This window comes from Pavona decussata, unplaced genomic scaffold (genome assembly GCF_977016875.1).
Source record: "Pavona decussata unplaced genomic scaffold, jaPavDecu1.1 SCAFFOLD_387, whole genome shotgun sequence".
Classification (NCBI taxonomy): Eukaryota; Metazoa; Cnidaria; class Anthozoa; order Scleractinia; family Agariciidae; genus Pavona; species Pavona decussata.
The window spans coordinates 132,906-160,431 of NW_028145759.1; the positions used below are offsets into that span (position 1 = coordinate 132,906).

The 27,526-nt window shown below is 37.8% G+C and overlaps 4 protein-coding genes across 14 annotated transcripts in view; 1 reads left to right on the top strand and 3 right to left on the bottom strand.

The window, feature by feature from the left end:
* The window catches only part of LOC146451434 (uncharacterized), an 82,914-nt gene extending 72,847 nt beyond the window's left edge, over nt 1-10,067 (bottom strand). Inside the window, exon 1 of the mRNA XM_085099117.1 lies at nt 9,989-10,067. The gene's annotated coding sequence lies outside the window, so the exon portion shown is untranslated. The remainder of the gene's footprint in view (nt 1-9,988) is intronic.
* The window catches only part of LOC146451435 (BTB/POZ domain-containing adapter for CUL3-mediated RhoA degradation protein 2-like), an 86,538-nt gene extending 62,018 nt beyond the window's left edge, over nt 1-24,520 (top strand). For 2 of the 3 annotated variants that reach the window (XM_085099140.1, XM_085099139.1), the window contains 2 exons: nt 19,116-19,334; nt 22,017-24,520. In XM_085099140.1, coding sequence (XP_084955266.1) covers nt 19,199-19,334; nt 22,017-22,273 — 393 coding nt within the window. In that variant the 5' untranslated portion in view covers nt 19,116-19,198 and the 3' untranslated portion in view covers nt 22,274-24,520. Of the gene's footprint in view, nt 1-8,925; nt 9,959-10,197; nt 10,424-19,115; nt 19,335-22,016 lie in introns of those variants that run through there. The other variant, XM_085099138.1, reaches the window with a different exon arrangement.
* The window catches only part of LOC146451436 (uncharacterized), a 136,186-nt gene that overhangs the window by 53,422 nt on the left and 55,238 nt on the right, over nt 1-27,526 (bottom strand). For 4 of the 9 annotated variants that reach the window (XM_085099119.1, XM_085099122.1, XM_085099123.1 and 1 more), the window contains one exon: nt 26,239-27,245. In XM_085099119.1, coding sequence (XP_084955245.1) covers nt 26,993-27,245 — 253 coding nt within the window. In that variant the 3' untranslated portion in view covers nt 26,239-26,992. Of the gene's footprint in view, nt 1-22,040; nt 22,178-24,653; nt 24,833-26,238; nt 27,246-27,526 lie in introns of those variants that run through there. The other 5 variants (XR_014860023.1, XM_085099127.1, XM_085099126.1 and 2 more) reach the window with 5 other exon arrangements.
* The window catches only part of LOC146451438 (tetratricopeptide repeat protein 28-like), a gene marked incomplete at its 5' end in the record, with an annotated part of 86,179 nt that overhangs the window by 6,661 nt on the left and 51,992 nt on the right, over nt 1-27,526 (bottom strand). The gene's annotated exons all lie outside the window — the stretch shown is intronic.

Below are 27,526 nucleotides of genomic sequence, written 5' to 3' on the forward strand. Positions count from 1 at the left end.
CGGAAAAAGTCGAGCATTCTTCTCATGCGATGTGTGGGAGCACATTGCGTAAACTTCAGACTAAATTGATAGAAGGCAAGCTTAGCTCATCCATCTTTTAAATTACATTTAGAACTTTTCTGACATTTTGAGTTGAAGACCACAGAGGTGGATACTTTATTTGTTATCCTATAGTTGAGCTCGTGACTGAAAACAGTTTTGTACAGGCCTAATACATTGCTATGTTTTAGAGAGCAGAGATTTGAAACTAGCTAGGCTATGGGGGAAACCAGTTGAATGATCAGTTGTGTTTATATGCAGATGGGTGAGACTAAAAGGGTACGACTCGAACAGAACAGGCTACGTTAGATAATAATTGGACTTCAGTAGCCAGACTGTCAGCTACTTGTCAACATTTTTTAATACAATCTCCTAAATCATGGTCTGAAAATTATAGACTCCAAACGTGTGTTTTGTAAAAGGATGAGTCATTCGTCCCCTTTGACTCTAAATTTGGTATGATCCATAATTATCTGTAAGCACTGTGAGATAGCAAACCAACATGGAGCACTGATTTGCTGAGAGATTACTACCATCGTAACAATATCCAATTTTCCATGGGGAGTACGTTAATGTGTTATGGAAGCAGCTAAGAGTATAAAAGTACTAGTAACTATCCCATGCAACGGTGAATTAAAAAAACTGAAAGAATATTCAAAGAATAAGGCTCAAAACACAGAGAGCGAAAATTAGTGTTGTTGGTACTAACACATCAAGGAGGTAGACCTCAAGAGAAAATTGGGGTGCAGCTACAGTGGCAAGAAAAATCCTTAAGTGGGATGCACATAGTGGCAATGTTAAAGTGTAAGGAACAAATTAAGTTTTTCCAGCAGAAAAAGAATGAAGAATTACTGAGAAAAATTAAGGAAAGGACAGAACCATAAATAAAAGGTGTGGGAAGCAGGACGTTCTAACCTCTCACCTCAATATACTGATTCCCACACACATTCTTGATGTGGTCAAGGGAAACCTCTCATGAGCATACAACCTTTAAGTGACTATACTACATCTTTTCAGATTACCAGCGTCTTTAGGCTCGGTATCAGCATGCTACTGTGATGTGGACACTCAGTGAAATACACTGAAGCATATGTCATTAAGATCATTCACTGGAAATCCTTTTATATTTTGGATTCTCTTCGCATCACGGACAATTTATACAATCGTTGACGTAAAAAGATAATAGATACAGTCCACTCTAGTTATAGCGAACACCATCAGGACAGTGTTTTGGTGTCCGTAAAAGCGATATCCCGCAATAGTGGGGTCCACCCGAGAGGGGTGCCGTGCCCAAATGTTTCCCCTGTTGGTAAGTAAGCCCTATGGATAGCCGCAGGAGCAATCCAAGATAGGGTCCTACAATTTAATTGGATTCCACTACAAAAAGACCAAAAAGTCTTCGCGGTTTAACGTGTTATGAGGATGAGGCAATCGCAACGCTAATTGAACTGTGAGCCAAGAAACCATACAACTGTCATTGGACACTTCGAAAACATCTAAAAAAGCAACTCAAATTTACAAAACCTGGTTTGCTGGTGAGTTTACGCTTGCGTTGCATGGTACGAGTTTAAACATTTTAATATTTGAGCAAACGGCCTGGAAATTTATCTAGGAACAATTTGATGTCGTCGGTTACTGCTCATTCACTTTGATGTTGTTGTTTTTGACAGGACATTTTTTCAATTAACTGAGAAAATCCCGTTTTTAAAATGAAGGAAAATTACTTTTCTTTCTGTAACGTTTTTATTTTTAATCCATATTTGTGTTCCTTTCTTGGTTTTGGTTACTTTTCCTTCAATTTTGGCGCTTTCCTGAAGTTTTGGGGAAATTCAGAGCTAGCAAGTTGCAGGATCCAAGATGGCCGCCAAGTGACAATCATGATGTTATGACAACATCATATGATGTAATCACTTCTCGTTGCGGACCTCAAAAGAAACGTACTATCTCTCCTCCAAGTCTCATTGTCATAGCTTTTATACTTCCGACGTTATGGAGCGGGACGGAATTCGCCTTATCTCCTCCCCCCCCCCCCCCACCAATCCGGCCGCCCCAGAAGACAAGCCCGGATAACAGGCCCGGTCTTGATAGAGACTCAACTGCTCACAGATTCATCGACATGCTCAAGAGTTAGGCCGTTTCTTATTCTAGCAGTGCCCATAAGAAATTTTGTAGTGCTATAAATGAAGACAATTAAACGGAAAGTTGGCGAGCCAGAGACTATGGCTCGGGTGCCGAGTTTAGGGGTTTCTTACCTTAGAACGCTTGAGTTTCTCGTTATTTTAAGTTTAACTGTTAAAAGGCCCGTTAAATTATTGTTTTGGATCATGCCAATCATGCAAACGCGTAAAAGGTAAGAGTCCGGAAAAGATCAGTGAAAGTAGGGATTGCATATGCAAATATTGATATCACACCGGGGGCGTATCTGCCTTGACGTATAATAAGCAGGGGCGTACCAAAATTTCCCGTCGTTAATATTATTTTACGGTTCACAATACATAAAAAGAAAATTCACAATGATAAAGTGTTGTATAATTTCGACACTGGTATTTTCTCCTTTCAGTCGAACACTGTCACGGAAGCAAGGGCCTGGGCCGGTGTGTTTTGTCTCTGTCTTTCAATTATATGTTCCAGCTTTCAATCGTGCAGTTCCCGAAAAAATCCATCCCATGGAAGGTCATCGGAAATTCTTAGGGGGAAGGGGACTCTTAAGAGTAAATGTCCCTAAGCATCAAATATAATCGTCAAATCGCGGACACAGCTCAAAATTCGATTTCGCTCATACTTTTTCTATAGATAGGCCTTTGACCCAAACTAAACAAAACAGGGTTAGTTCGTTTTAAAATTCGTTTCCTTAAGAGTAATTTAATAAAAACGTTTGCGTTGGTTTTGAGGCTAATTTGGATCGAAATTTCACAATATTCATAGCATTCTAGTGTTCGTTAAAAATACACTGTAAATCTTCCTTTGCTGGAACTTTATAGTCTGGTCTCTAGAAAATTCAGCAGTGATAAGAAAAGCGGTTATTTTCTTCCTTAACAACGGTCATGGGTTTTTTCTTGAAGCCACCTTCGATACTCTTTTCAAATAGTTTTGAGGTACCTTAATATAACTCCCTAAAAATCATGTCGGTACTCCAAACTAGGACCTCAAACTATACTGCAGATACAAATAAAGGATAGATGTCAAAAGTTATGCTGGCATTTTTTTGGGATGTCCGTTAGTTGTGTGATACGACTTCATTGAAGTTTGCTAATATGACAAATTTGCCGACGGACGCCATTTTGAAAACTAAGGGGCAACACTAAAATCAGGAATCTGGAATCCGGAATACGGAACAGAAAACTGGACTCCGGATCCAGAGGAATCCTCAAGATTAATCAATTAAATTGTACAAAAATTGTCTGAAAATATTGTCAACGCAAATGAGAGAAAAAATCTAATTAAGTCATTATTTTCCCGCAAATGAAAAATGATTGGTCTCTTGGTTAAAACATTTAAAAACGATCGAGCGTACAGTAAAGAAAAGAAATTTGATAGTCTATATCTTCATTTGAAACTATGTTAAGGTTTTCTGGAGACAATCTTTGTACAACCTAATTGTTGAATCTTGAGACTTCCGCTGGAACCGGATTCTGGATTCTGGATTTCGGATTTCAGATTCCGGATTCCTGCTTTTAGTGCTGCCTCTTTGGAATGGGTTTCCTGGAGAACCAGACACTGACTGAGCATGTATTTGAGTTTGTTTGTTTGTTTGTTTTTTTTCGAAAGCGTCAGTCCAAAATTTCCCTTTTTTGGTGGTTCAAATATCCAAGAATAAAATGTTTCGGGACTACTACAGATTTTCACATATCCGACAAAGAAATGGATTGAAATAAGCTTACCTGTTTGTATCAAATTACCCTTGTCGAAGGGCCGTTTCTCGCATTACACGTCACATGGCCTTCCGTCATTACTTTACCCCTTCAATTTACCTCAAGGCGGCAGTATGAGTCCAAAGTGTATTGAGCTGCATAATGTCTATGATTATGTACCTGTTCTGCCCAAAACGGTGTGCTGTGGCCCACGGCAATCGTGAAACCGTAGCAATGCCAAGTATTGTTTGAATACGTGCCTCGGTTAAAGAGTCTCTTGCAAAGTGAAGAAAGCAAATCAGTCGAAACGAAACTCGAAATGGAATAAAAACAAATATCATGAGAGGATAAATGCCGTCATCACATCAAATTCGAAGCAAAGACAGTTATCTCGCAAACCTGGTTCTCAGTTTAATAAAACTTATTAGAATATTTACTGAAATGAACAACCTTTCGGAGCCGACTCTTTTCTTTCATGTTTCCGAAATGCGGCTGTTAACCGACTGGTCAGAAGAAGGAAAATGTCTTTCTCTCTTTTGGTCGGTGGCGAATGTGGATGTGATTCAAGAAGTAGAATTCTGTCGTGTGGGATCCTTCCTCTTTTGTGTCGTGCAACAAGAGTGTATCAGGTCACAAAAAACTGTTGAAATTTAGTGGCTGTGAAACGGAAGTCGAGCTCATACTAGCAAGAAGTGCCAGCCTGTTTTCAAACACCGCCGAACATCCAGGAAATGACCATATGTCCCTTGCACCGTGAACGTTTGGGTATTGGTTGGCGGTAATCTCGTACCCTGATCACAGTCGGTTCGGGAATGTCGAGATTAGGTTGGCGATCGATAAAGTCATGCAGCTTGGCGAGCGAGAAGAAGTTACCAAATTTTCCAGTTAAAATGTTGAGGGAGCTTTGTGAGAATCTGGGATTAAATGTGGATGGAACTTACCGTTCATTGAGCTTGTTGGGGAAAGGTCATGTGCACGTAAATGACACCTGCCAAAATTATTATTATTATTATTATTATTATTATTATTATTATTATTATTATTATTATTATTATTATTATTATTACAGTCAACTCTCTTGTAAGTGACCACCCTTGGTGCACGACAAAGTGGTCGCTTACGGGAGGTGGAAGATCAACAAACTAAGCCTAATACTGGATTGATTAATTAATTACAAAAAAATGTTACCTTAGCAGCTAAAATCAGGCAAATAGAAACTTATTTATTTGATTTTTTCACATTTATTCATTCTTCTTATGAAACTTTGTATAACATGGTTCATGGTTCATTTTGGAACAGATCACTGTAACAATTCCCGTTTACCTAAAGATCTAATTGTAGCCATCTTCTCTGTCTGTAAACTGTCATTATCTGTCAGCAGTACGGGGAAGCGTCATCAAAATTGAACTTTTGTCACTTCCGAGTAATGATTTACATGCGATCATACGTGATTATGTTGTGTGGTCGCTTACCGGAAACAGAAAACAAAAGAATGTGTAATTTCTGGCCTAAAAAGTGGTCGCGGTCCCTTAAGAAATTTGAGTGGTGGTCGCTTACGAGACAGCTCTTGAAACAGTATTTAACTGAGAAACAAAACCGTTGTTTACAAGGTGGTCGCTTACGGAAGGTGGTCGCTTATGAGAAGTGGTCGCTATGAGAGAGTTGACTGTATTATTATTATTATTATTATTATTATTATTATTATTTATTATTATTATTATTATTATTATTATTATTATTATTATTATTATTATTATTATTATTATTATAACCTTCCCAAATCTCACATTGTAAGCTGCAATTTGACAGTGCAACATAAGCTAAAGTTGCCAAAAATTTGGCATTCAGTAATAAAGGAGTGTTAGGGAAGACAAGTCTGCCAGAATACGTTTTCATATAGAATTGTTTATTTTGACGAACCCCTAAGGTGTTTAGTTTATGTGTGGTTGGTGCACTTCATGCAGTCCTCGTTTGATCAGAATTGGATATAATGAAAGTGTTTGCAATAGGTTAAGGACGAAGATCGAAGGACCAGACTCTCTACCTCCGCTAGAATCTGGGCTAAAATAAATTCTTTTTCTTTTTCAGTCACAATTTTTGAGCGACAAATAGAAGACGCTGTGCGTGAGTTTGCCCCGCGCGCGAAAGTCCTGCGAAACGGTAACTGTCTTGTCGCGCGCGATCGTGAGTTTCATTTTAAAGAAAATGGGTGGGAGGGTGGGGGCAGAGACCCTATGCAAAAATGACTGACATTTTAATATCCTTTTGTTTGCATTCAAATTAGCCTCACTAGCTTCGTTATTGAGTTTGAACGAGGCTAGTGAATGCAACAAACGGGAATGTTAAAATGTCAGTCATTTTTGCATAAGGTATATGAAAACCCAGTTATATGGTACAAGCTGATCACAGTCAACTTAAAAACATTTATTCATTTTCTATTTTTAGTCAACCTTAGCCTGAAAGTGCTTTGAAAAGCCTTGACTTTTATTTAATCTTTTTTAAGTTCGTAAAACAAATGTGTACTGTACTGCAGTAAGCCACCCATTTGCCGGTTTATTGGTTGGAGTTCCCGTTGAGTTATTAATTCACGTCTTCCTAGACAAATAGCGACAAGAAGTTTATTGTCTTTTTTCGCTTAGCTTAAGTTATAAAATATGTTTGCCAGTTTTGACCTTTTCCAGTCTCAAGGTTCGCGTAAGCGAGTTTTGCCAAAGAAGGGGTGTTGGAAGTTGCGTGAGCGTGACGCAAAGTAACACAAAGTGACGTTCCGTGTTGATCACGTGAATTTCTGTAAAACCGTATTCGAAATAGACGAAAATACTGCACAAATTTCTGGTTGGAACGGCTGAGCTCGCGGTGAAAGATTCACAATGGTTTGTAGCTTGGCTTGTATAGTAGGGAACGTAAGATTAAACCGAGAACTAAGATAATAAAGGCAAAGAAATCAAGTTTGTTGAAGGTCAGTGACAGGAATGAGGTGAGTCACGGCAAAAATGTAGAAATTATGCAAACCCATTGCCAGACGCGATTTTGTTATGTTAACTTGCTACACTTTAGGTTATGATTTCAATTCACAAAAAAGAACATAAAAGGGATTTACTGCAGTTGATACTTCGTACAAATAGATGTTTCAAGCGGCTTATTTGAATAAAACAATGTAAGTTTTATAAACAATTCAAGTGTGTTTGTTGTTCATTTCAAAATGGTGGATAGTGAAAATATGCTCAGTTTAGAAATGTTTTTTTCTTAACGTACGAAAGATCCCAAGAAATTGAAGCCATAGAAACTGAAAACTATCATAAATTGTACCCCCGGAAGGTTTTTCGGTGAGATTTTTTGAGTACCACAGGTAGTTATGGTTAGTTTGTTGGAGGTCCTAACAAAGCCTTTAAGAGAAGCCGTTGGCATTCCTTATAAAAAAAATCGTAAAATATTTATAAGAAGAGTTGCCTGGCTATGTTACAAGTCAGAGAACTAAAAAAGCATTTAATGAATAGGATTTGCGTGTAAGAGATTCAAAAGTTACGATTGCTTGATTCGGTACCTTAATGAATGGTGACATTATTTGAGGCTTTGTTGACCAAAAATGCCGTTGATAATTTAAAATTCGTTTCTCGTAAACGAGTGGTTATTTGGTTAAATGGATGTCCTTTTCATAAGTGTGGTACTAGGGCCTATCAATCTACAAAGTATGAGCGAATTCGAATTTTGAGCTGTGTCCGGGATTTCTTTGGTTTTTACAGACATTTGCTCTTAAAAGCCAAAATTTTGGAAGCAAAGTATGAAGCTTAACTGGAATTTCCTGGGGGATGGGGTGCAAACAAAAACCTTCCGTGGGGGAGTGTGGGTTTTCTCTGTAACTGCACATTCACTGAGACCATGAACAGTTAGTCCTGAAAATTCGTCAAAGGCGATGATTAACGAAAAGTCGTTACTGAGACCTGAGTATAACCATTGTAACAAATATTTTATTTTAGTTTGTGCGATGAAACAAAATAATTCGTAGAATTACAAGGATTTTAACAACCCTCCATCAAAACAAGAATTTACAAGAGGTTACGTAAACAGTGTTTAAGAGTGATTCAAGCGATACGGACAGCTCGTGTGTATCGATATTTTTCAGGATAAATTCGTGTCCTTGTCTTTCCAGAGTTATTCATTAATGAAAACAACAAAATAGGATACTGAGTTATTCAACCGGCTGATAATCTCCCACATAACCGCCGCGGATTTCTAGAGCTGAGTTAAATCACTTCAAAAGTAAAGTTTCCCTCGGTCGCAAAATTCACTTGAAATAATTACTTGAACGTATTTCGTTTCTAAGAAAATGATTTTACGGTTTCGGATCGATTTCAAAGGGTGGTAAAAGGTGGGTCTAGCACAACACGTTAAATGACAAATTTTAAACGAGCATTTCACGTTCAGAAAAAAACCCCAGGATATTTATTTGACTCAAATTTGCAGTGAAAGAAGGATTCTACACACCAGTGCCCAGGATAGTCGAAGCAAAGTGCTTTCAGCTCAAAGACTGTGACCAAAGCTAATTGCTTGTATCGACTTAATGGTAAATGGTCGTAAAGCTTAGTCTCCACCTCGCGTCTTTAAGTGGCAAAAGCAGATTTTGGAATGTTAAGACTTGTTGAAACTTATCGTTTCCAAGGGAACAAAACCAGGAACTCATCCCAATGTAACACACTAAGTTTTTTAGTCAGTAACCTTTAGTTTGTTACAACTCCTGAAACTCTATATCCACGACTACTGATAGCAGTTTTGAGTCTCCGGAGATCATGGGAGTCTATAATGCATCCAACAATGTGCGTGTACCTTTTTAAGCTGTAAATCTATTTATGGCAATTTGTTGCATTCCAGTTTACGGGTACGTAACGTTTAACATCCAATAATTGAATTGGATGTCAAAAACATCGTTTTTGAAACGAGTTAAGCTCTCAAACGTAAATTTAATCCAGAAGAGGTTTCTAACTCAGAGTTCAATCACGCGTATAATTGTAAATATGCCGTTAGCAAAATGTATTTAATAAACCGTTAAGAATAATAAAACTGTTTTCATGAATATTTTGCATATTGTCAGTCGTCACGGTTAGTGCAAAGTTAAGGAGAGTGAACCTACGGCACAAACTTAATATAATAGCCTTTCCAAAGGCATAAGTTTGTGAGTTAACACAGTGTGATATGTTCGGTCACTGTAGCTGATGCCAGCTGGCCAAGCTACCTTGATATCTATACTGTAAGCGACATATTTCCCTCTCCCAACAAAAGGAATTAATTTTCTTCTGTTTGTTTCGAAAGTTTGAGGTGACATTTGTCTACAGAATACTGGAAGTTTTTCTTAAAATCAAATCCAAATTTCTTGTGTGGCTACTTGGTGAAGACCTTCCGAGCAGATAATCTACCAAAACGAAACAACGTCGCTACACAACAAGCTACTTCCGCCCCAGCTTCGATCAACTGTTCTCCGCACCCGGGGGGGTACTCCCGAAAATTTTCGATAGGGGTGTGCCGTGAAGGTTCTCAAACCCTGACCCTATTTAAGGGTAAAGAAAGGGAAAACAGATACCCTTTTAAGGACCGAACCCGAAAAATGACACCCTATTCAAGGCACGCAAACAACGGCTAATGTGCACGGATAAACACAATTCTCTATGAAAATCGCTTTTCTAATACTTTAGCGGACACTTCAGTTTTAAAAAGCCATTTTTTTTTTCGTAAAACGTGGCGCTGACAAACTTGAATTTAACTGATACAATTTAGGTACCCTACTCCAGGAACGCGTTGCTAAATGAGGAAAAAATGAAGAAAAAATGATACCCTATTTAAGGACTGAGAACCTCAAAAACCCTACCCTATCTCGCGGCACGTACCTATATAGCCCATATATGGGAGTACCCCCCCCCCCCCCCCCCCGGGTCTCCACAACGCTCACAAGGAGCCTTACTAAAACAAATAATTCACTGCAGTTTATCGTTAATGTGTCTCTCACGGCTTTTTGCCGCAGGTATGGAAAGAGTAGTTCTACTTTACGCTGGTGTAAATCAATGCTATACGAAGAGGTAAGAGAACAAAAATGAAAATGCACTTACCGAAGACTGTCCAAGGCTACTTTCACTTTCATATGCAACTGGAAAAGCCTGTTTGTCGTGTCGCGTCGCAATGCACTAATGAGTCCACACTATGGTGTAACATACATGAAGCACCATAACTTACGAGTAACCCTGGAAAGAGTTATTTTGGGAAACTACCTTTAGGAGTATATATTTAAACGAAGACAATCAAATATTTCCCTTTAAAGGCTGTCACAAGTCGAAGCGGAAGCCTGAACGAGAAGTCCGAAGAACGAATAGGATGTCTGGAGACGCAACGCATCCAATGACTATCAGAGGCTCGCCCACAAAATACGTCAAACTCAATGTAGGAGGCTCCCTTCATTACACAACCATTGGAACTCTTTCGAAGCAGGACAGTATGCTCAGAGCAATGTTCAGTGGACGAATGGAGGTTTTAAACAGATAGTGAAGGTATGATCTGGTACATAAGTTTTTAAGTCTATTTCTCGCTAATCGACCATTGGAAGTGTAATTTTCGATATGTTTTCATGTGCCTTAATGCACTAGTCAATTGAAACCCCCACCCCCCCGGACCCGGGACAGATAGGGGGATTTGACAAAGGCCCTGATCAAATCATACCAAAACCTCCAGCCCCTGGGGGAAAATCTTGAGATAAAATTCTCCTACACCTGGGAACAAATTGGCAAGGGATTAAAAAAACCCCAAATCAAACAAAACAAAACAAAATGAAACCGTTCACACTGAATTGATCAGAAGCAAAATATACTTTATAAGGCAATAGTTTTCTTGTAATACATCTTAACAAAACTTGCTGCAGATTATTAAATTTTGCAAGAATATGAATTTCACATTGCAACAGAGCATTTCTGAACAGTGATTGCTTTGAAAATGTTAAACAGCACATTCAGTGTAAAGCCGCTTTCGACTTGGTGCATCCACAAGTCCCACGTATTCGAAATGGAACCACTCTATAGGGAAGCCAGGATTATCACAAGCAATCGGTCAGTATAAAATGCAGACTGCAGACTGCAGATTGCAGACTGCAGACTGGGTATAAAATGCAGACTAGGTATAAAATGCAGACTGCAGACTGGGTAAAATGCAGACTGAGACCAAAACCGCTTCTTCGCCAAATACAGGATACAGTGTACATTTTGAATTTTTTAACTTAACTTACACTAATGTCATATACAATCGTCTTTCGAGATCATTTCCCATAAAATTGACATTATTATATTGTTTTCGAAAAGCGTCAACCTTGAAATAAACAGCTGCAAAGCATGACGTAAGCAATAACGCGGACACATGACCTTTACTTCGCACGTGGTTGTCCTTTTTGCTGCTTTGCGTCAACATGACATTGGCGACATCGGTAAGTGGCAGTCAGGGTGGCAGTAAAATAATGCTTTTTGAATAAAATATGTGTTCATATATCGCTAGAATACTGAAGGTAAACAATTTGTCTTTGACAAACCTCGTTAATATCCAAAGAAACTAGTTAAAATTTTGTGATGTCAAATTGCTTGCCCCCTTGGAAATCAAGTCAATTATGAAAACCATCATGGGCGTAATTGTTTACGAACTAATGCAAAGCGATTAAGTTCGAGTCTTCTTTGTGAAGAAAGGGCCTCAGGAAATGAAAGCTACCAAATCGAGATAAAGAAAACAAACTGTTGAGAAATGGGTCAAAAATAAGGTCAATTTCGTGGGAGATGATCTCAGAAATGTGATTGCGTGACACTAGGGTAAGTTGAAAATTGAAAATGTACCCTGTATTTGACGAAGAGCCGGTTTTGATATCGGTCTGCATTTTATACCCAGTCTGCAGTCTGCAGTCTGCATTTTATACCCAGTCTGCAGTCTGCAATCTGCAGTCTGCAGTCTGCATTTTATACTGACCGCACAAGCAATCATATTGGGTACAAGAGTAACAGGCCTGCATGGCTCCCTAGCGCATAATTTGGCTCTCACTGGCATATCTTTGATTGACCGCCCCCTCAGTGTAACATATGAGGGGCAAGTCTTTGTAGATTTCTTTGAGCAATGGTTGTTGCTCTATTAAATGCCAGTCTTTCATGACTGCTGGGTGGTGTTGTGTAACGAAGGGCAAGATTCGTTTGTTTTCCTTTGGTTTTTGAAGGAGTGCTAGTTTCCTGTTTTCAAATTGCACTTCTGAGAGGGTCCTCTTTCCTGTAGGTGTGATAGTGTAGAATTTTAATGAATTTGCTTTTCAAATATTTTTCTTTCTTAGAAGAGTTTGTTCTGAGAAGTTTCAGTGCTTCGCCTTTGATGAAGCCTTTTTTTACCCCTGGTGGGTGGCATGAAGAGAAGTGCGTATATTGAAATGTTTCAGTTGGTTTGAACTGCGTACGCACATCAAGAACTGAATTGCTTCTGAATCTTTCGCCTATAAATGTTTGTTAATCCAGAAATGTTTCCGTTTCTGAAATTTCAGCCGTAAATTTAATTGTGGGATGGTGTTTGTTTGCTTGCTCAATGAACTGCATTATCTCCTCTCCTTAAAGTCCAGGGCGAAAATAACACCGTCTATATATCATTTCCAAATGAGTGGTTTTAAAATCTCTGTTTCAACCTTACCTATGAGATATTGGCAAAGGCGACTGCCATTTTTGTACCCATGGCTGTACCATGGGTTTGTAGGCAGAGTTTTCCATAGAAGTGGAATGAATTTTCTTCTTACTTTTGAATTGTCTTTAAACCAAATTTTGCGAAGCATTTTGCCAATATAAGCAAATGTGGATGGTGCAAAAATAACGACGTGCAATCGATTGACTTCGTGACCAACTTCGGTACCAGTCAACCACAGTCAAATCTCCCTGATTCTCCAAGGTGGGGACATATAAAGAAGCAAAACACATCTTATCTACCACCCCCAGGGGACAGATCTTTGATCAAAAGTGCTTATATTCCCCTATTATCCCCTTATCTGTCCCGGGTCCGGGGGGTGGGGGTTTCAATTGACTGGTGCATAAATCTGATCATAAAGTCAAGCCTACAAAGTTGGGTAATGGTTCTGACGCCATATCTGGTCTAACTAAAATCTCCGAGTAAACTCACATAAGGTTACATGTACCATGCACACACCTAGCCTCTTATGTCATATTTGGAGAATCACTTACAGTTATACATGTACAGCGCGACCGGGAAAACCATGAACATGTCACGTCAACTAAAATATGTCAGGAATGCTTATTGTTTTTAAGCCAATCATGTTTGAGGACTTCACTTGCCTAAATTGCAAACTGTATAACCGTTATTAGTCAGGCTTAATCAAAATCAAAAGAATCGAAAAGGTCAATATTACGGGCCCTCATGCAACAGCAATTTCCACTCCCAGTAGTGCTAGAATGCCTATTTTTGGATCATTCAGTGATCCAAGATTTGACATCCCTATTTGTGACCCTAAGACCCAGTTCAGACGCCAAACTTTTCATGAGCCAAACTTAATTCGAATTAAGGTCGGCCCATATCATGAAAATCCCACCTTTTGATTCAGACGCTGAACTTTATTAGCCAAACTTAATTTACTTGAAGCAAAACCAATCGAAATGCTAGCGTTTTTTTTAATTGTTAATTTTTTTATTTGAAATACGTTATAATAATTTATGCATTAGGTTTGGCTCATGAAAAGTTCAACGTCTGAATCAAAGCCGTCCCAAACCTGAAATTCCCGGCTGAGCCAGGCGGGAAGAACGGCTGAGCCATTCCAAATTGAAACAGCCGTTCTCAATTGATTCAGACACCGAACGTTTCATGTACTTAATTCAAGGTATTAGGCTCGGCTCATGAAAAGTTCGGCATCTGAACCGGGCCTTGAGCATGTTCGACTTTGTCGACTTCGGTTGCTGATTTTATAAAGGAGACTTGCAGCGGGCAAACTGTTGCGTTCTTTCATAGGAAAAATTAATGGTAAGCAAACGAACATGAACATTTTTCATACAGTGCTGTCATTTAGGCTTAAAAATTGGTTCCGTAGTATTGGCTGACTGTTGAGTTGTGATAAGTTTTCATCATTCAATAATTCGTTTATATTTTTTGTTTAATTCACTTTTTTTTTATTTTACCAGTAATGGATAATACAGCTATTAGCGACGGCACAATTTGTTGAAAGCAACAAAGTATTGCTTCGGAAGGCCTGCAGTGATCGGTGAAAGGACAAATACATGCACTGTTCTGTTTCTTTATGAATAGTCTCAGAGCTTAAATGACCAGAATTAGCTCAAATTAAATCAATATTTACCGGGAAAATCTAATTATAAAGCCGACACAATTCTTGCCATGCAAACAACAGTAAACAGTCTGCTGTTTGGCAAGTGGATTTCAGACATTTCATTGGACTGAAATACCATTCCTTACATATTTCAGTTGTCAGGGTTTTCCCGGTTGCACTGTAAGAGTGGAACAAACATCTACGCATGCAGTACAATATAATTATCAGAGAATCCACTGACCCTCATCTTTGAAATACATTGTAAATACCATGACGTTTTTCTACATATTTTACTCACAAGATCCTTACTTGGGCAGTTCATGAGTTAGTGCAGTGCTAAAATATGAAGGCAATTAATACAAAAGGGTTGAATGAATGGTTCACGCCAGAAAGTTTTACAATCACGTCATTATAATAAATTAATAATTATTATAATGTATCAGTCAAATCCAAGAGCACCCAATTGACCCCCGCCCCTGGACACACCCTTGGCATTTTAATGGGTGGTTAGCTCTCAGTAGAGCAAGTTGAATAACTCATTCGCTATTTACTGGTGTGGCACATTACATTACATTACTGAAAAGTCGCAATCTTTTAGTTTCGCTTCCTTTGCCGTTAAAACTGGGTTTAGCGAACAAGTAATCCAGTCATCTGTCAGAGGAGGACATGGTTACAATCTGAAATCAGTTGATAGAAAATGAAGAAAATGTGACATATGCCTTTTAAGATGATCTCCATAATATTTATTCAAATTTGTATCACTACGCCGATAATGTAAACATTCGCGGCGGCTTTCAAAGTCTGCTCAAAGGCAAGCGAATGGCCACGTTGAAGTTTCCCCGGTTCCTTGCCGAATTCTACCGTAAATTTTGTGCGTTTTTAAATAAGGAAATGCTTTTTTCGAAGTTTTCATTTGAAAGATTCAAGTACATGTATGGTCTTGCGCTGCATACTGCTTGCGCAGCGAAAATATTTCAGAAGCGATCGTGTTACATTCCGCGAAAAAGCCGCAAATTATCTTGTAAATTAGTTTGCTTCATGGAGTTTGAAGTTTGATTATATACCTGCCAACTTTTTCTAAGTCAAACGCGTGAGATTTTTGACTCGTCATGACTGGGATTTCCGAAAACGTCCGAGACACTTCCGAACATTTCCGACGATTTTCCGAAGACTTCCGAACATTGCCGAGAATGTCCGAAGATATTCCGACGACCTTTGAACACTTACGATTCAAACGGATTGTAGACATTTGAAAGCTTTTGCGCTTTTTATAAAGAGCAAAGAAAATATACATAACAAATCTGAAATGAAATGTCTGGATTTGTGAGTCAGGCGTGAGAAATTGTCCTTGATGAGTGAGATCGCTCTCTTTAGTCCGCAGGCGTGAGACTCACGCATAATGCGTGAGAGTTGGCAGGTATATGATTATTCATTAAAAAGAATTGGTGTAGCATATGAAAATTTAGACATGTTTTAATTTTATGACAACGACGAACGGATGTGTTTTAAAAATAATACGCGAAAGGAAGAAACGTGCCGAAACAGATTTATCAAACACTTACTGCCGCTGATTTGATTTACTTCAACTTTCGACCAAACTAAGAAAAGACTACATGCAAGAGCCATGCGAAAATCACTTTAATTTGTTCTGTCTTATTGTTTGAGGTTCGAGAAATTAATTGTTTCCTCGAAATCTGTCATCGAGCTCCTCTAAAAGTTCTTCAAGTGTCCCGATACTCGATACTTGAAACTCAAAACTCTAGCCTCGAACCTCGATACTCGATTCTCTATAGCTTTGAGGATCAAGTTTCGTGTCGAGACTGTCAACTTACATTTGCACAGTACTGTACATGTAGGAATGTGGGCTCAAGCACTCAGAGCCTAAAAGTGACTTAAACTCCTTGGAGACTCAAAGTTTTGTATTTAAACTAAGAAAATATCATAGTAAGCAAAATTACAAGCCTAATTGTTGTGTTTTCACAAAGAAAACATTATTTTTGAAAGATCCATGGGGACACAGTTTTTTAAAAGACTTGATTTCTTGGGGAAAAATGACTCCAAGCTGCTCAATTGGCCTTTTGTGACTTCCCTGGATAAGGTAGGAAAGGCCCAAGGTCGTTTCCCCATGAAAACAGGTTTTGAAAACTGTGTACACCTCCTAGATCTTCTGGCTGTTAGATAATTTTTGTCTTTAAAAGCATAAAAATTAGGCCTGTGTTTTCACTTACCGTGATATTTTTTTACTTTAAATACAAAACTTTGAGTCTCCTGCAAATTCAAGTCATGTTTAGGCTCCAAGCGCCTGAGCCCACGTTTCTGGCCACAATGGCAGTGACATAGCAAACATGTTATATTCAGCTCTGCTATGAATTTAAGGTGAAATGATGCCTCCCTGGTCAGCAGTAGCAAACTTAAGTATTTTGTAATCCTCTAATTCACAACACGGGTTCACAGATGCTTAATAATAATAATAATAATAATAATAATAATAATAATAATAATAATAATAATAATAATAATAATAATAACAATCTTTATACAGGGAGCCCACATCAAGAAAGTGATATTCAGTGGGGCCCTGTAGATTGAGGAAAAAAAAACTACCTTATGTTTTAAAAAACTTACAAATGATTTAAAACTTACAATTATTTAAAAGTAGAAAAATACAAAGACAGCAATAAGAAATAAAAATTTGAAATAAAAATTAAGAAACTAGCCAAAAACACGCTCTTTGATACGTTGCTTGAAAGTTAAAAAAGAATTTATGTCTTGTGTCATTCCATGACACCACATGGGTTTCACAAATGTACTCCAGCATCTTTTTAGTTTGTGTAGTCTACAAAGAGTAGAGCCATCTTAATTAAACAAGCTTGGTCAATAAATTATGGATTCATTTTAATTTATGGCTCACTGCCGCTTTACTGTCAACTTTCAGAGTCACCCAATGGCTCTTTTCAGTCAAAATCTGAGGCCTCAATTGCCTCAGACTTCATCTTTAAAAAAGTTTAAAATGTATAAATGACAGAATCTTTTTTATTTGCTTGCTAAAATCTTCATGGTGTTCTTTTATGAAAGTGGAAATAAAAACTGTTTTCCCATGTTTGAGGTGGATAAAAAATGTCCAATTTCTTTTCCAACTTCCGGTTGGGTACAATATCGCACTGAAGACAGGAGACTGGGGATAGTAGGTCTGTGATGTCAATTAACACTAGTCTTGTGATTTCTGTATTCCTCAGTTGTTTTTTGATTGCAGAAGAAGAAGAAAACTGTGTGGATGAAAATATGAATGGGATTGTAACTTTGCTGAATATTGTTGAATACTCAGAATGAAACAACTGAGGAATTAAGAATGCGGCAGCTAGACTAAGCATTTCTGTATTGACATCACAGCTCTACTATCCCATCTTGCCCGGTATTGTACCCAACTGGTAGTGATGCCAGTGATACCCTAACTGGCTGTTAGATGCCTTAAATGTGGGGAAGAAAAATTAATAACGATTTTAATTTTTATTTTTATGGGAGAACAACATCAACCTTAATTTTGATCAGGCAAATAAAAACAATCTGTCTTATACACTTAAAAGTTTCCCTCTAGAAATGTCTGCTTGAAATTCCATAACAATGGCAAACTAATCCGATCCCTTTCACTTTTGGAGTTGCAAATATCCCATTAAAATGCAAAGTGAGGTCAGCTAGCATTTTTGTAAAGCCTTAAAACAGTTTGTAAATTCAGGGAATAAGATTGTTTCCTTAAACTTTCTGCAACTTAAATTTTGAGCTAAAGCTTCCATACAGATCAAACTGTATTAGTTTACACAAAAATAACATATTGATACACTGTATGTCTTTGAAAGGCAAAAAAACAATCTGGTAACACAGAAGACAGCATTGTAAATATTTTGCGTAAATGTCTTTGTTGGTTGCCCCTGAAATTTAAAGGAAGAAAAGCAACTGTTCTGCTCGAACAGAAATTCTTTGCGGCATAAGATTTATTTTTATCGGATTTAGATTTAGTTATAAAAGGTACATGTACATGAAAGTATATTACTGTATAACTATTCATATATGCATTGCCTATTCACAATGTACATGTATAATGACTTGTTAGGAAAATGTAAAATTACAATTGCCTTTATCTAGGGCTGTCAACTCTCCCGGATAGTCCGGGAGTCTCATGATTTTGAACCGTATCTCCCGGTCTCCAGGTTTATGTTTGTAATCTCCAGATTTTGAGCCGTATCTCATGGTCTCCAGATTTATGTCTGTAATCTCCCGAATAATTGACAAAGTTTGCTATTTGTCGTATACTCGAGTGTGTGACGTGTGAGGTTGACAGCCCTGTTTATCAGCAATATGACAGTTAAGAATGGAATATAATATAAGCGTTAGGACACTTAACAGAAATGAAATACAGTTGATAATGTGATAGCATCTGAGGTAAAGAGACGTCTCTTCTAGCCTGCATGTATTTGTACATATCAAAATTAATACAGAAACAGACTATACAAACATCATAATAATTGGACACCTGACTTTGAGCTGTTCTTGAAAATGATCTTAACAATTTCAATTCTCAGTAATCATTAATTACATCACTCATTTAAGGCAGTGATATTCAGTAATGAGTAAGAAATGGCTCGATCTAAAAGGCACATCATCGTACATGATATCACAAGCAATTAAAGTCGACTCTGGATAACTGGAACCCTTGCTAACTCGAGCCTCCCGCTAACTCGAACCAATCTTCCTTTCCTTTCAGGTCATTTTCTATATAATTTTACCCTCGATAACTCGAACTCCCAATAACTCGAACCTTTTTCAATTTCCCTTGAAGGTTCAAGTTATCGGGAGTCGACTGTAACAATTTTTGTAATTGCAATCTTTATTTATATTGTTGCACTTTTTTGCAGCTCAACAACGTTTAAACCTCAGCAGAAGAGTCAGTACAAGAAAGGAATTGTCCATGCAATGACCCTTAGCATTAAGCAGCTTAATGGTGACAAGCACTCAAAAGACAAACAAAAGTAACATGACAGCTAGTGTTAGTAAAGCTGAAGAGCAACCAAATGTGAGTGTCTCAGATGATGAATCAGAGGCAACTCCACATGGAGAGAATGATGAAGATGAAGGTATTTAACTATAACAGTAAGGCAGAATAAAAATTTAAACTAATAGACTATTTTTCATGCCAATTAAAGAAGTTTTTTTAAATTTTTCTTCAGCTTACTGAAGAACAAAATTTATGCAAGATAAATGAATGAGCTATTGATAAACATTCAAATTCTATTCAATATGTAATTAAGGTTGTGTTGCTAAAAAAACCTGTCAATGAAATGAATGTTTTACATGTGTAGGTACAAATATCTCATTTGTGATTGTTTATTTCTCAAAGAGATTACCTAAGAAAAATTTCAAGGAGCCCAGAAGGCCAAACGCCAAGAAGTTACATGTAGGAGCCCAGCATGTGAAGTGTTAGGTGCTGCTGTAGAAAATTAAGGCACCCAGAGCATTTTCATGGGTTTCCCAGGCTACTGGGCTCTTGTTAGTCAGCAGCCTTGATTAATAATTCAGTTGTCCATATGGTATTTTTTAAAAAAATATTGTAGGCACCTCAATCTATTAATTAACAGTAATTAAGGTACATGTATGTAGTCATGCAGCAGAGCTTTATTCTTGCTTGGTGCATGCATTATGTACCTAATTAACAATACTATTATCCTGTGAAATTGTACAGAATATTGCCTAATACTTAGCTGACAAGGACCTTGGCCGAGTTAAAATCAGGGAATATTCCACACGATTGAGCTGGATAAAAACAATTATTAAAAACTGAATCATTGTATAATGCAATTCGAGGGATTTGATTGGCTTAGAGGCCATGGTATATGAGCCATTATACCATGGCCGAGAAATGACGATCATTAAATTGTCTTCTGGTTGTTCTTGCACAGCGAAATCTGTAAGATCTAGCAATATTTCTTGATTGTTTTTAATAAAACAATTATTCCACTTGCGCTTGTTGGATATGAGATGATTATAGCCAACTCGGCGCTACGCGCCTCGTTGGCTATCTATCATCTCATATCCAACGCGCGCTCGTGGAATAATTGTTAATTATTATTGTTTTATTAATCAGCACATTGATATCAAAGCACAGTTTCATTACATAAAATCAGTAGACAAGCTTTATTTTGCCATTTTCTCCCTGGTACATGAAATGACCTTCTGATTACTAGTTCGGATCATGCTCTACCACTGATCGAGCTACAGGAGACTCATGGGAGCTAAGGCCCTTAAACTAGGCTCATTGGGCAAACATCCTGCATACTGCTAGGATTGCCGGAAATGGCAAGCGGCATATGTGCAATGGAAATTGATGTGTTGGAATATTTTTAACCTGGTGAATAAATGAGAATGATGTATTATTAAGTGAATGGCACAGGCATACTAAGGAAAAAGGAAATCCGAGTGCTCCTATCAGAAGTCCAACCTAAGACTTTCAGATTACTAGTTTGGATGCTCTACCACTTGGTATGTTAGAGGTAGCAGACACATATTAGTGACCTATCCCTGACATATACCAAATTAATTAAAGTATGTTCTTGGTAAATCAAATTAGATAGGTTCTTGGTAGGTCATTGGTATGATCAGTATGGTCAACATACCTAAAAATTGATTTGAGCTATGTACCTTATAAGATATTTTTTAGATACAGTACTTCCAAAGTGTTGTTTTTTGGGTGTTTTTGTGGCATATAAATTTTGTTCCAAAAATGATACTTAATGATATATTTTTGGTATGTCTGAGGTACATGTAGCATGAAGATATCAGTGACCTATCCCTGACATACTGAGTTTTAGTATTTTCTTGGTATATGTACATGTAACTGATATGTTTTAGGTTTGTGAAGCCATACCTTTGATATACACTGTACCTTATACAGACCAAAAAATAAACCGATAATTTGGTGCAGTCTTTGTATTGATTTAAGGACGGTGCCTTCTAATAGAGAAGTATTTTGCACAGTTTATGACTATGCAGGAAAAGCAGATCTTAATAGTATGGGCTACTGGAATCAGTACTGGGGCATTTTTTAGAGATAATTAAGCAACAATTATTCTTAAAAGCAGTAAAATACAAAGCAATGTATGGCGTTTTTATCCGAATGGTTACCCCCAATTTTCTTTTAAAATACCAAGAGCACTTGCTAAGTTTTTCTTTTCACAAAAATATCGCTGTATTAGTGGGCACCCATAGCAAACCTGAGGATCTCGAGATGCGCAGAACATATGTGCAGTAACAAAAGTAAGCGCCGTCCTAAAAGTGGTATCCGTCCATTTAACAAATCGACGGCAGTTTTCTATGGTCTATACTCTTATAGACCATAAAATGACGTCAAAAATGTTCAAAACTCAAGTGGAACCACGAGCCGCAGGCGAGTGGTTTCACTGCCAAGTTTTGGACATTTTATGGCGTCATTTTATGGTCTATAAGAATATAGACTATAGAAAACTGCCGTCGATTTGTTTTTTACAATAACATGGAAAAAGTATAAGCGGAATTGGCTATTTTTTTCGCTGAGAAAGCGCGCGCGTTACATCTGACGTCATTTTTATTGTCTGTACTCTTATAGACAATAGCTACGAGCCAATCAGCGCGCGGGAATTTGGACAGTTATTGTAAAATTATTCTTAGAGCCCACTAATAATATGGACACAGATACAGACACTTTTCCATGTCCCTTTAGCGTCGATATCAACCGGGTTCTACTGTACAGTTAATGTTGTAACTTCATTGTACTGTTTTAATAGGCTGGTTCCTAACTGACCGCTGTGGAAAGCACCTCCCTCTCATTTTGAACTTCCATGATGGAACTGTGCCCCTACCACAGTATGAAGTTGAGTTGCAAGAGGTCTTGATAGAGGCCAAGTATTACTTGATTGAACAGCTGGTGGATCTATGTGAGAAAGCACTGGAAAAGAAAAAAGAAGAGCACAACCCTATTTGCCGTGTGCCACTGATGCTCAAATTCTATGCAAATACTACATCATCAACATTCCAAAACTAACAAAAGCTTACTGTAATACCACCAAACTCCACACCATGCTGCTAACAAACAAAATGATTACAGTGGAAACTAATCCACAATGAAAATAATATCAAGATCATGAATTAATTTAAATGATCGATACCAATTGCCTTTCCCAAATCCTACAATTTATGATGTAATATACAATAATTTTTTTAATCCACAAATTCTAATATTTGCAATAATTTTGTTCTTCTATTTTTAGACATAACTCGATTTTCTGTATATTTTCCAACAAATTACTTTGATTTTTCTCATATTCCTTTCTAGTGGAAAATTGTTTATCTTTTCATCAGATATAGTTTGCCCGATTACATTAGTAGAACCACAAGCCTTTCTAATATTGTAAAACTGATCGATCTTTACATTTTTCCAATGTAGTATTCTTCTTTTCCAGGAAATATTAATTACAGTACTTTACTTGACTGAAACCTGTTTTCTTTTCTTAACCTTCAATTAAAAAGAACCAAGGTCAGTTTATATTTTGGATAGCCTTGCATGGTAACATTTTATTACCCTTCGATTCCACCCATGCTGGGTGCACTTAAGTTTATCACAAAATTGGGCAGCACACAGCCAGCCTGTGAGTTGAGCTGTGCAGGGTTTGTCCGCCCCTACCCTTTGCCAGGACAAGGTGACTGTTGGCCTGACAGCCTAGCACACGTTAAGGGCCCCATACACAGAGTTAGGAGGTTTATTATTATTGTTATAATTATTATCATCATTATTATGTATGCAGTTGATAAACGTATGGATGCTAAAACAGAAGCACATGTGGCGCGCAGCGTAACCTATGCAATCTGAAGGAACTATAAAAAAGAAAACTGCTGAGTTAAAAAAAATGTGCAATAAAAGATAAAAATCTAATAGACAATATAAAGCTCTGTGTCTATTATTATTATTATTATTATTATTATTATTCATGTTTTATTTGTGTTATGCGAAGCTTTTGAATACTTTTAGCCTTAATTTTTCATCCAAAGCCATTTTGATGTTTTAACAGTCATTTTTAATAAATCTATTCGCTGATATTTTGTAATAAGAAAGCCGAGTCTAAGGCGCCATCCACACTAATGCGTTTCCAAAAGGCTCCGTTTTCAATCTCGGCGAAAACGCAGCAAAAAGTTTCATCCCGGCACACTAACGTTTTTGTATCGTTTTCACCTATCCACACTATAACGCTCAAAAACGATGAAAACGACCTGGACCTGGGATTGCGCATGGGTTCTAGTGTCAAGACCATCTGCCATCTTGGATAGATGTTCCGATTTGGAGTGGAACCGATGGAATGTGACGCTTTTAACGTCACCGGTTTCAAAAGACTCGGTTTTCACCTGTCCTCACAAGAAACGAGGCGTTTGCAAAACGATACGTTTTCAGAAGTCTCCACTTTTGAAAACTGTTTTTGAAAGTCTCCGTTTTCATCAGCGTTGTAGCGTGGACGATAGGCGAAAACGCGTCAAAAAGTATGCATCTTCAAACGAAAATGCATTAGTGTGGATTGGGCCTCAGAATTAATATTTCTTCTTTTGAAAGAATGATTTATCCACACCCCTTTTGATAACTAAAACTAACTTAAAACAAGTTACTACTGCTTTATCTTCTGTTACAAGTGACCTCGTGTCTCTATGTCAGAAGTTATACAAAAAAAAAAAAAAGATTTATTTGAACTGGTGAACGGCGATGTTTTCCATCCAATCTGATCCCGTCAAACTGTTGCTGGAGAGCAGGGATGGCGCAGTGGTGAGAGCACTCGCCTCCCACCGATGTGGTCCGTCTTCAACTCCGGGAGTCGGCATCATACGTGAGTTAAGTTTGTTGTTGGTTCTCGTCCTTGCTCCAAGAGGTTTTTCTCCGGGTACTCCGGCTTTCCCCCGGCCCTCTCCTCAAAAACTAACATTTCCAAATTCCAATTCGATCTGGAGAGTGTCACCAATTAGTGCTCTGCGCTAAATAAATCGATGCTTAAATAAAAAAAATGGTGATTTTCTGGGAAATGGCCGTTCACCTTCTATCATATCAGAGTTGATATAACTTCCCAAGACTGGACCGACCACAGTAAAAGAGACAAAAGATCCCGTCAAATTGATTTCAATCCAAGGAAACATACTGACAAAGGTCATTCTGAATTGCTCTTCATAAATGGACAGTCAAAAAAAAAATAATAATCGTTAAAAAGCAATAAACAAGAAATTTTTTCAGTTATTTCATGTATCAATATTGATATATGAATGCTGCATTGCAATAATCTCCCTTTCAATTCAATCTCGGCTCTCTAAGTCTTTGTTATTATTCTTTCTGCGTCTACAACTCTCCCCACCCCTCCCACACACACGCTGTTTGAACGCGCGATCAAAAAGCGACAAACGCACAAAACCTCACTGAAACGCTTGCTACGCAGGCTACCAGCAATGTGGCCTGAGTTCGATTCCCCGTGTTGACGTCATACGTGGTTTGAGTTACTCTGTTGGTTCTTATCCTTGCTTTGAAGAATTTTCTCCCTTCTCAAAAGCCAACATTCCCAAATTCCAATTTGACCTGGAAGCAGTGAAAGAAAAAGCAATTCTGTGGAAGTCAATGTATTGAAACAAAACGTGATAATATACTAGTATACTTAAAGGTGTCTTCGTTTTCGAGTTTAGGTCTTTTCAGTTTGATTCAGTCGAATGCTCTTTTCTTTATTTCTGTAAAATAGATGATTCGTTTTCGAGTGTTTCCTTTCCTAGTTCCCTGTGATTCATTTTCTGGATTAAGGTTGATTAAGTTTTGGGTGCCTCAATGTTTCCTTCACGGATTTTTGGTCAATGACGCTTTTTCGAGTTTTGTGTTGTTCGTTTTCTAGTTTTTAAAGGCTTATTTTCAAGCTTGCAGTGACGTTAGGTTAGTAGTAGGCTACCAGACCTGAGCGCATTAAACTTTGTAAGCTATTTTATGGCTGTGTTCACTCAGGTAGGCTTATTGTTAATACTGAACCTGCTATCTGGACCGCGTTTCGGTGCAAGTTTTGTACCTGCTCCAGAAAAAAAGGTGCACATTTCGGACGGAACTGTTGTCAGAAACTTTCAGGCTTGGTGTTAACACCCAGCCGAATTTAACAGTAAAAAAACCGCATAATCATGCAGACATTGTTACTGCTAGAGATACCAGCACAAAACACTGCGATGGTCCACCCTTAATTCATTCTGCAACCACGTGTGTTTTGCCTGGAGGGCTTATAACTAGGCTAATTGTCTTTTTAGCGATGCAAATCTTTATTGAATACAATTAAAAATATTCTGGATTGCACTTACAGGTGAAATGAATAAGAGCTGTTAGTTAATGAGAACGAAAACACAATTTGTCAACTGCTAATTTGTCGTTACCAAACTGGAGAGTTTATACCCGTGGGAATTGGGGCAAAGCTCGTTTGCGGTGCCCATGTTCCGAAGGATCACAGGCAATCCCTTTCCCCTATCCCCAGCTTCCGCGTTCTGTATTTTAAAGTGTATTAACCTATCAAACAACTTGCTACTTCTGTTAGCTACAGTAATACAATATTATTTTGGAAGTGGAAGGACTATGAGCGCGTTTGTTTGTTTATAGCAGAACTACAAGCTTCTCATAAACATCGTGTATTTCCTCCGCACTCAGGACGATTGTAAGTTGGGTCAGTGCGGCCATTTAAATGAAACTTTTCTTACAAAACGTTATCTAATGCCAATTGTCTGTTTAAAATATCCATTAAAAACAGAAACAGTGATGCGCTGTCAAGAGTGAAAAAGCTAAGGTTGAAAAAAATTAATTGTTTTCGACGATAATCATTTGGCGACGGCCAACACTTGCTTCATGTAACCTTTCCGGACTATCTTTTCTTTTCGAGAGGCGTTTATTTTGCAGTAAAGAGGCGCTTAGAGGGAATACGGACCTCAAGGAAACAGTATAAAAAAGAAACAATAAATAATGTCTCTGTTTCCAGATGGCATTTATCTAGAAACTTGACATATTACAAAATGTTTTTGTGCTAACTGTTTCTGATAGTTAGTGGTGAGAGACATGTATTCTGTTCAGTAAAAAGTTAAGAAAAATTGAACCATCGACTGCAAAATCTACACTAGTTTTTCTCCTTTATGAAATGAAAACTGCAATATTCGTTATTTACAAAAAAATCTTAGTAAAGATCGAGAATTTAAAACAGAACGTACAAGATCTGCTAACTCTAGTCTGAAGATGACTGCACCAACGTTGGAATTCCAGAGGATCATCAAAGCGTCAAATCAAACTTGACATATATATATACAAAATACTTTTGTACTTCCTGTATTTGAAAGTGCTAAGTGACACTAAAAATCAACACTAATTTATCCTCTTTGTAAAGAGAAAACTGTGATACTCGATATTTACAAACTCAATCGTGATCGAACTTTTAAATAAAAGTACAAACTAAGTCAACTGAGGACGAACTGTCGGGAATTGAAAAAAGGAGCAACAAAACTATAAGGCACTAGCATCTCCTTTTGTTTTCGCATCGACTGATGATTAACAAATACATTAACTGGTGAAAGTTTGAAAAAGCACTGCCTCTACCTTATTTTAAATACCTTGTAAGATACAAAAACAATAACTTCCACTGTGCAACTTTTGATAACTCTAAATACTACATAAACTCATCACGTGATTGCAAAAACGTCTGTTATTGAATCTAAAGAGACCAGCCGTTATCTATTTCATGCTGGCCAAGCTAAACCTGCTTGGTGAATAGCTTTTGATGCAGATCACTTCCCAAACAGACGACGAAAAGCATGCGAACTTAAAATGATTCTGAGTAATAAGAGTCTGAAAAGTTAATGCCTTCAGTCCAAGTGATTGAGTGTTCAAAGTCCACTTTAGTTTACTGTTCAATGTACTGACGCCCTCATTCCAAGAAAAGTTCCAACTTGTAAGGCATTCCTTGACCAAGGTGAGACACCTGCAACTGATAAACAAAAATCAGATTTTAGGGTCAGCGTTATGATCTTCTTTATTAGACATAATTCTTTCCTCCCCCCCCCCCCCCCCCCCCCGCCACCTTGTGCATAACTAACAAAAGAGGGAGGCATAACGATTTAATAATCACTGAGATTGTTTGAGTTGGTCTGATAACAACAGCACAAACTTAATGAACATGTCCATTAGTCGACTTTCAGGTCGATACAAATCAATACTAATTCTTCCCGGTATACATCGAGACATAGAACCCAGCTAACAGCCTTACAA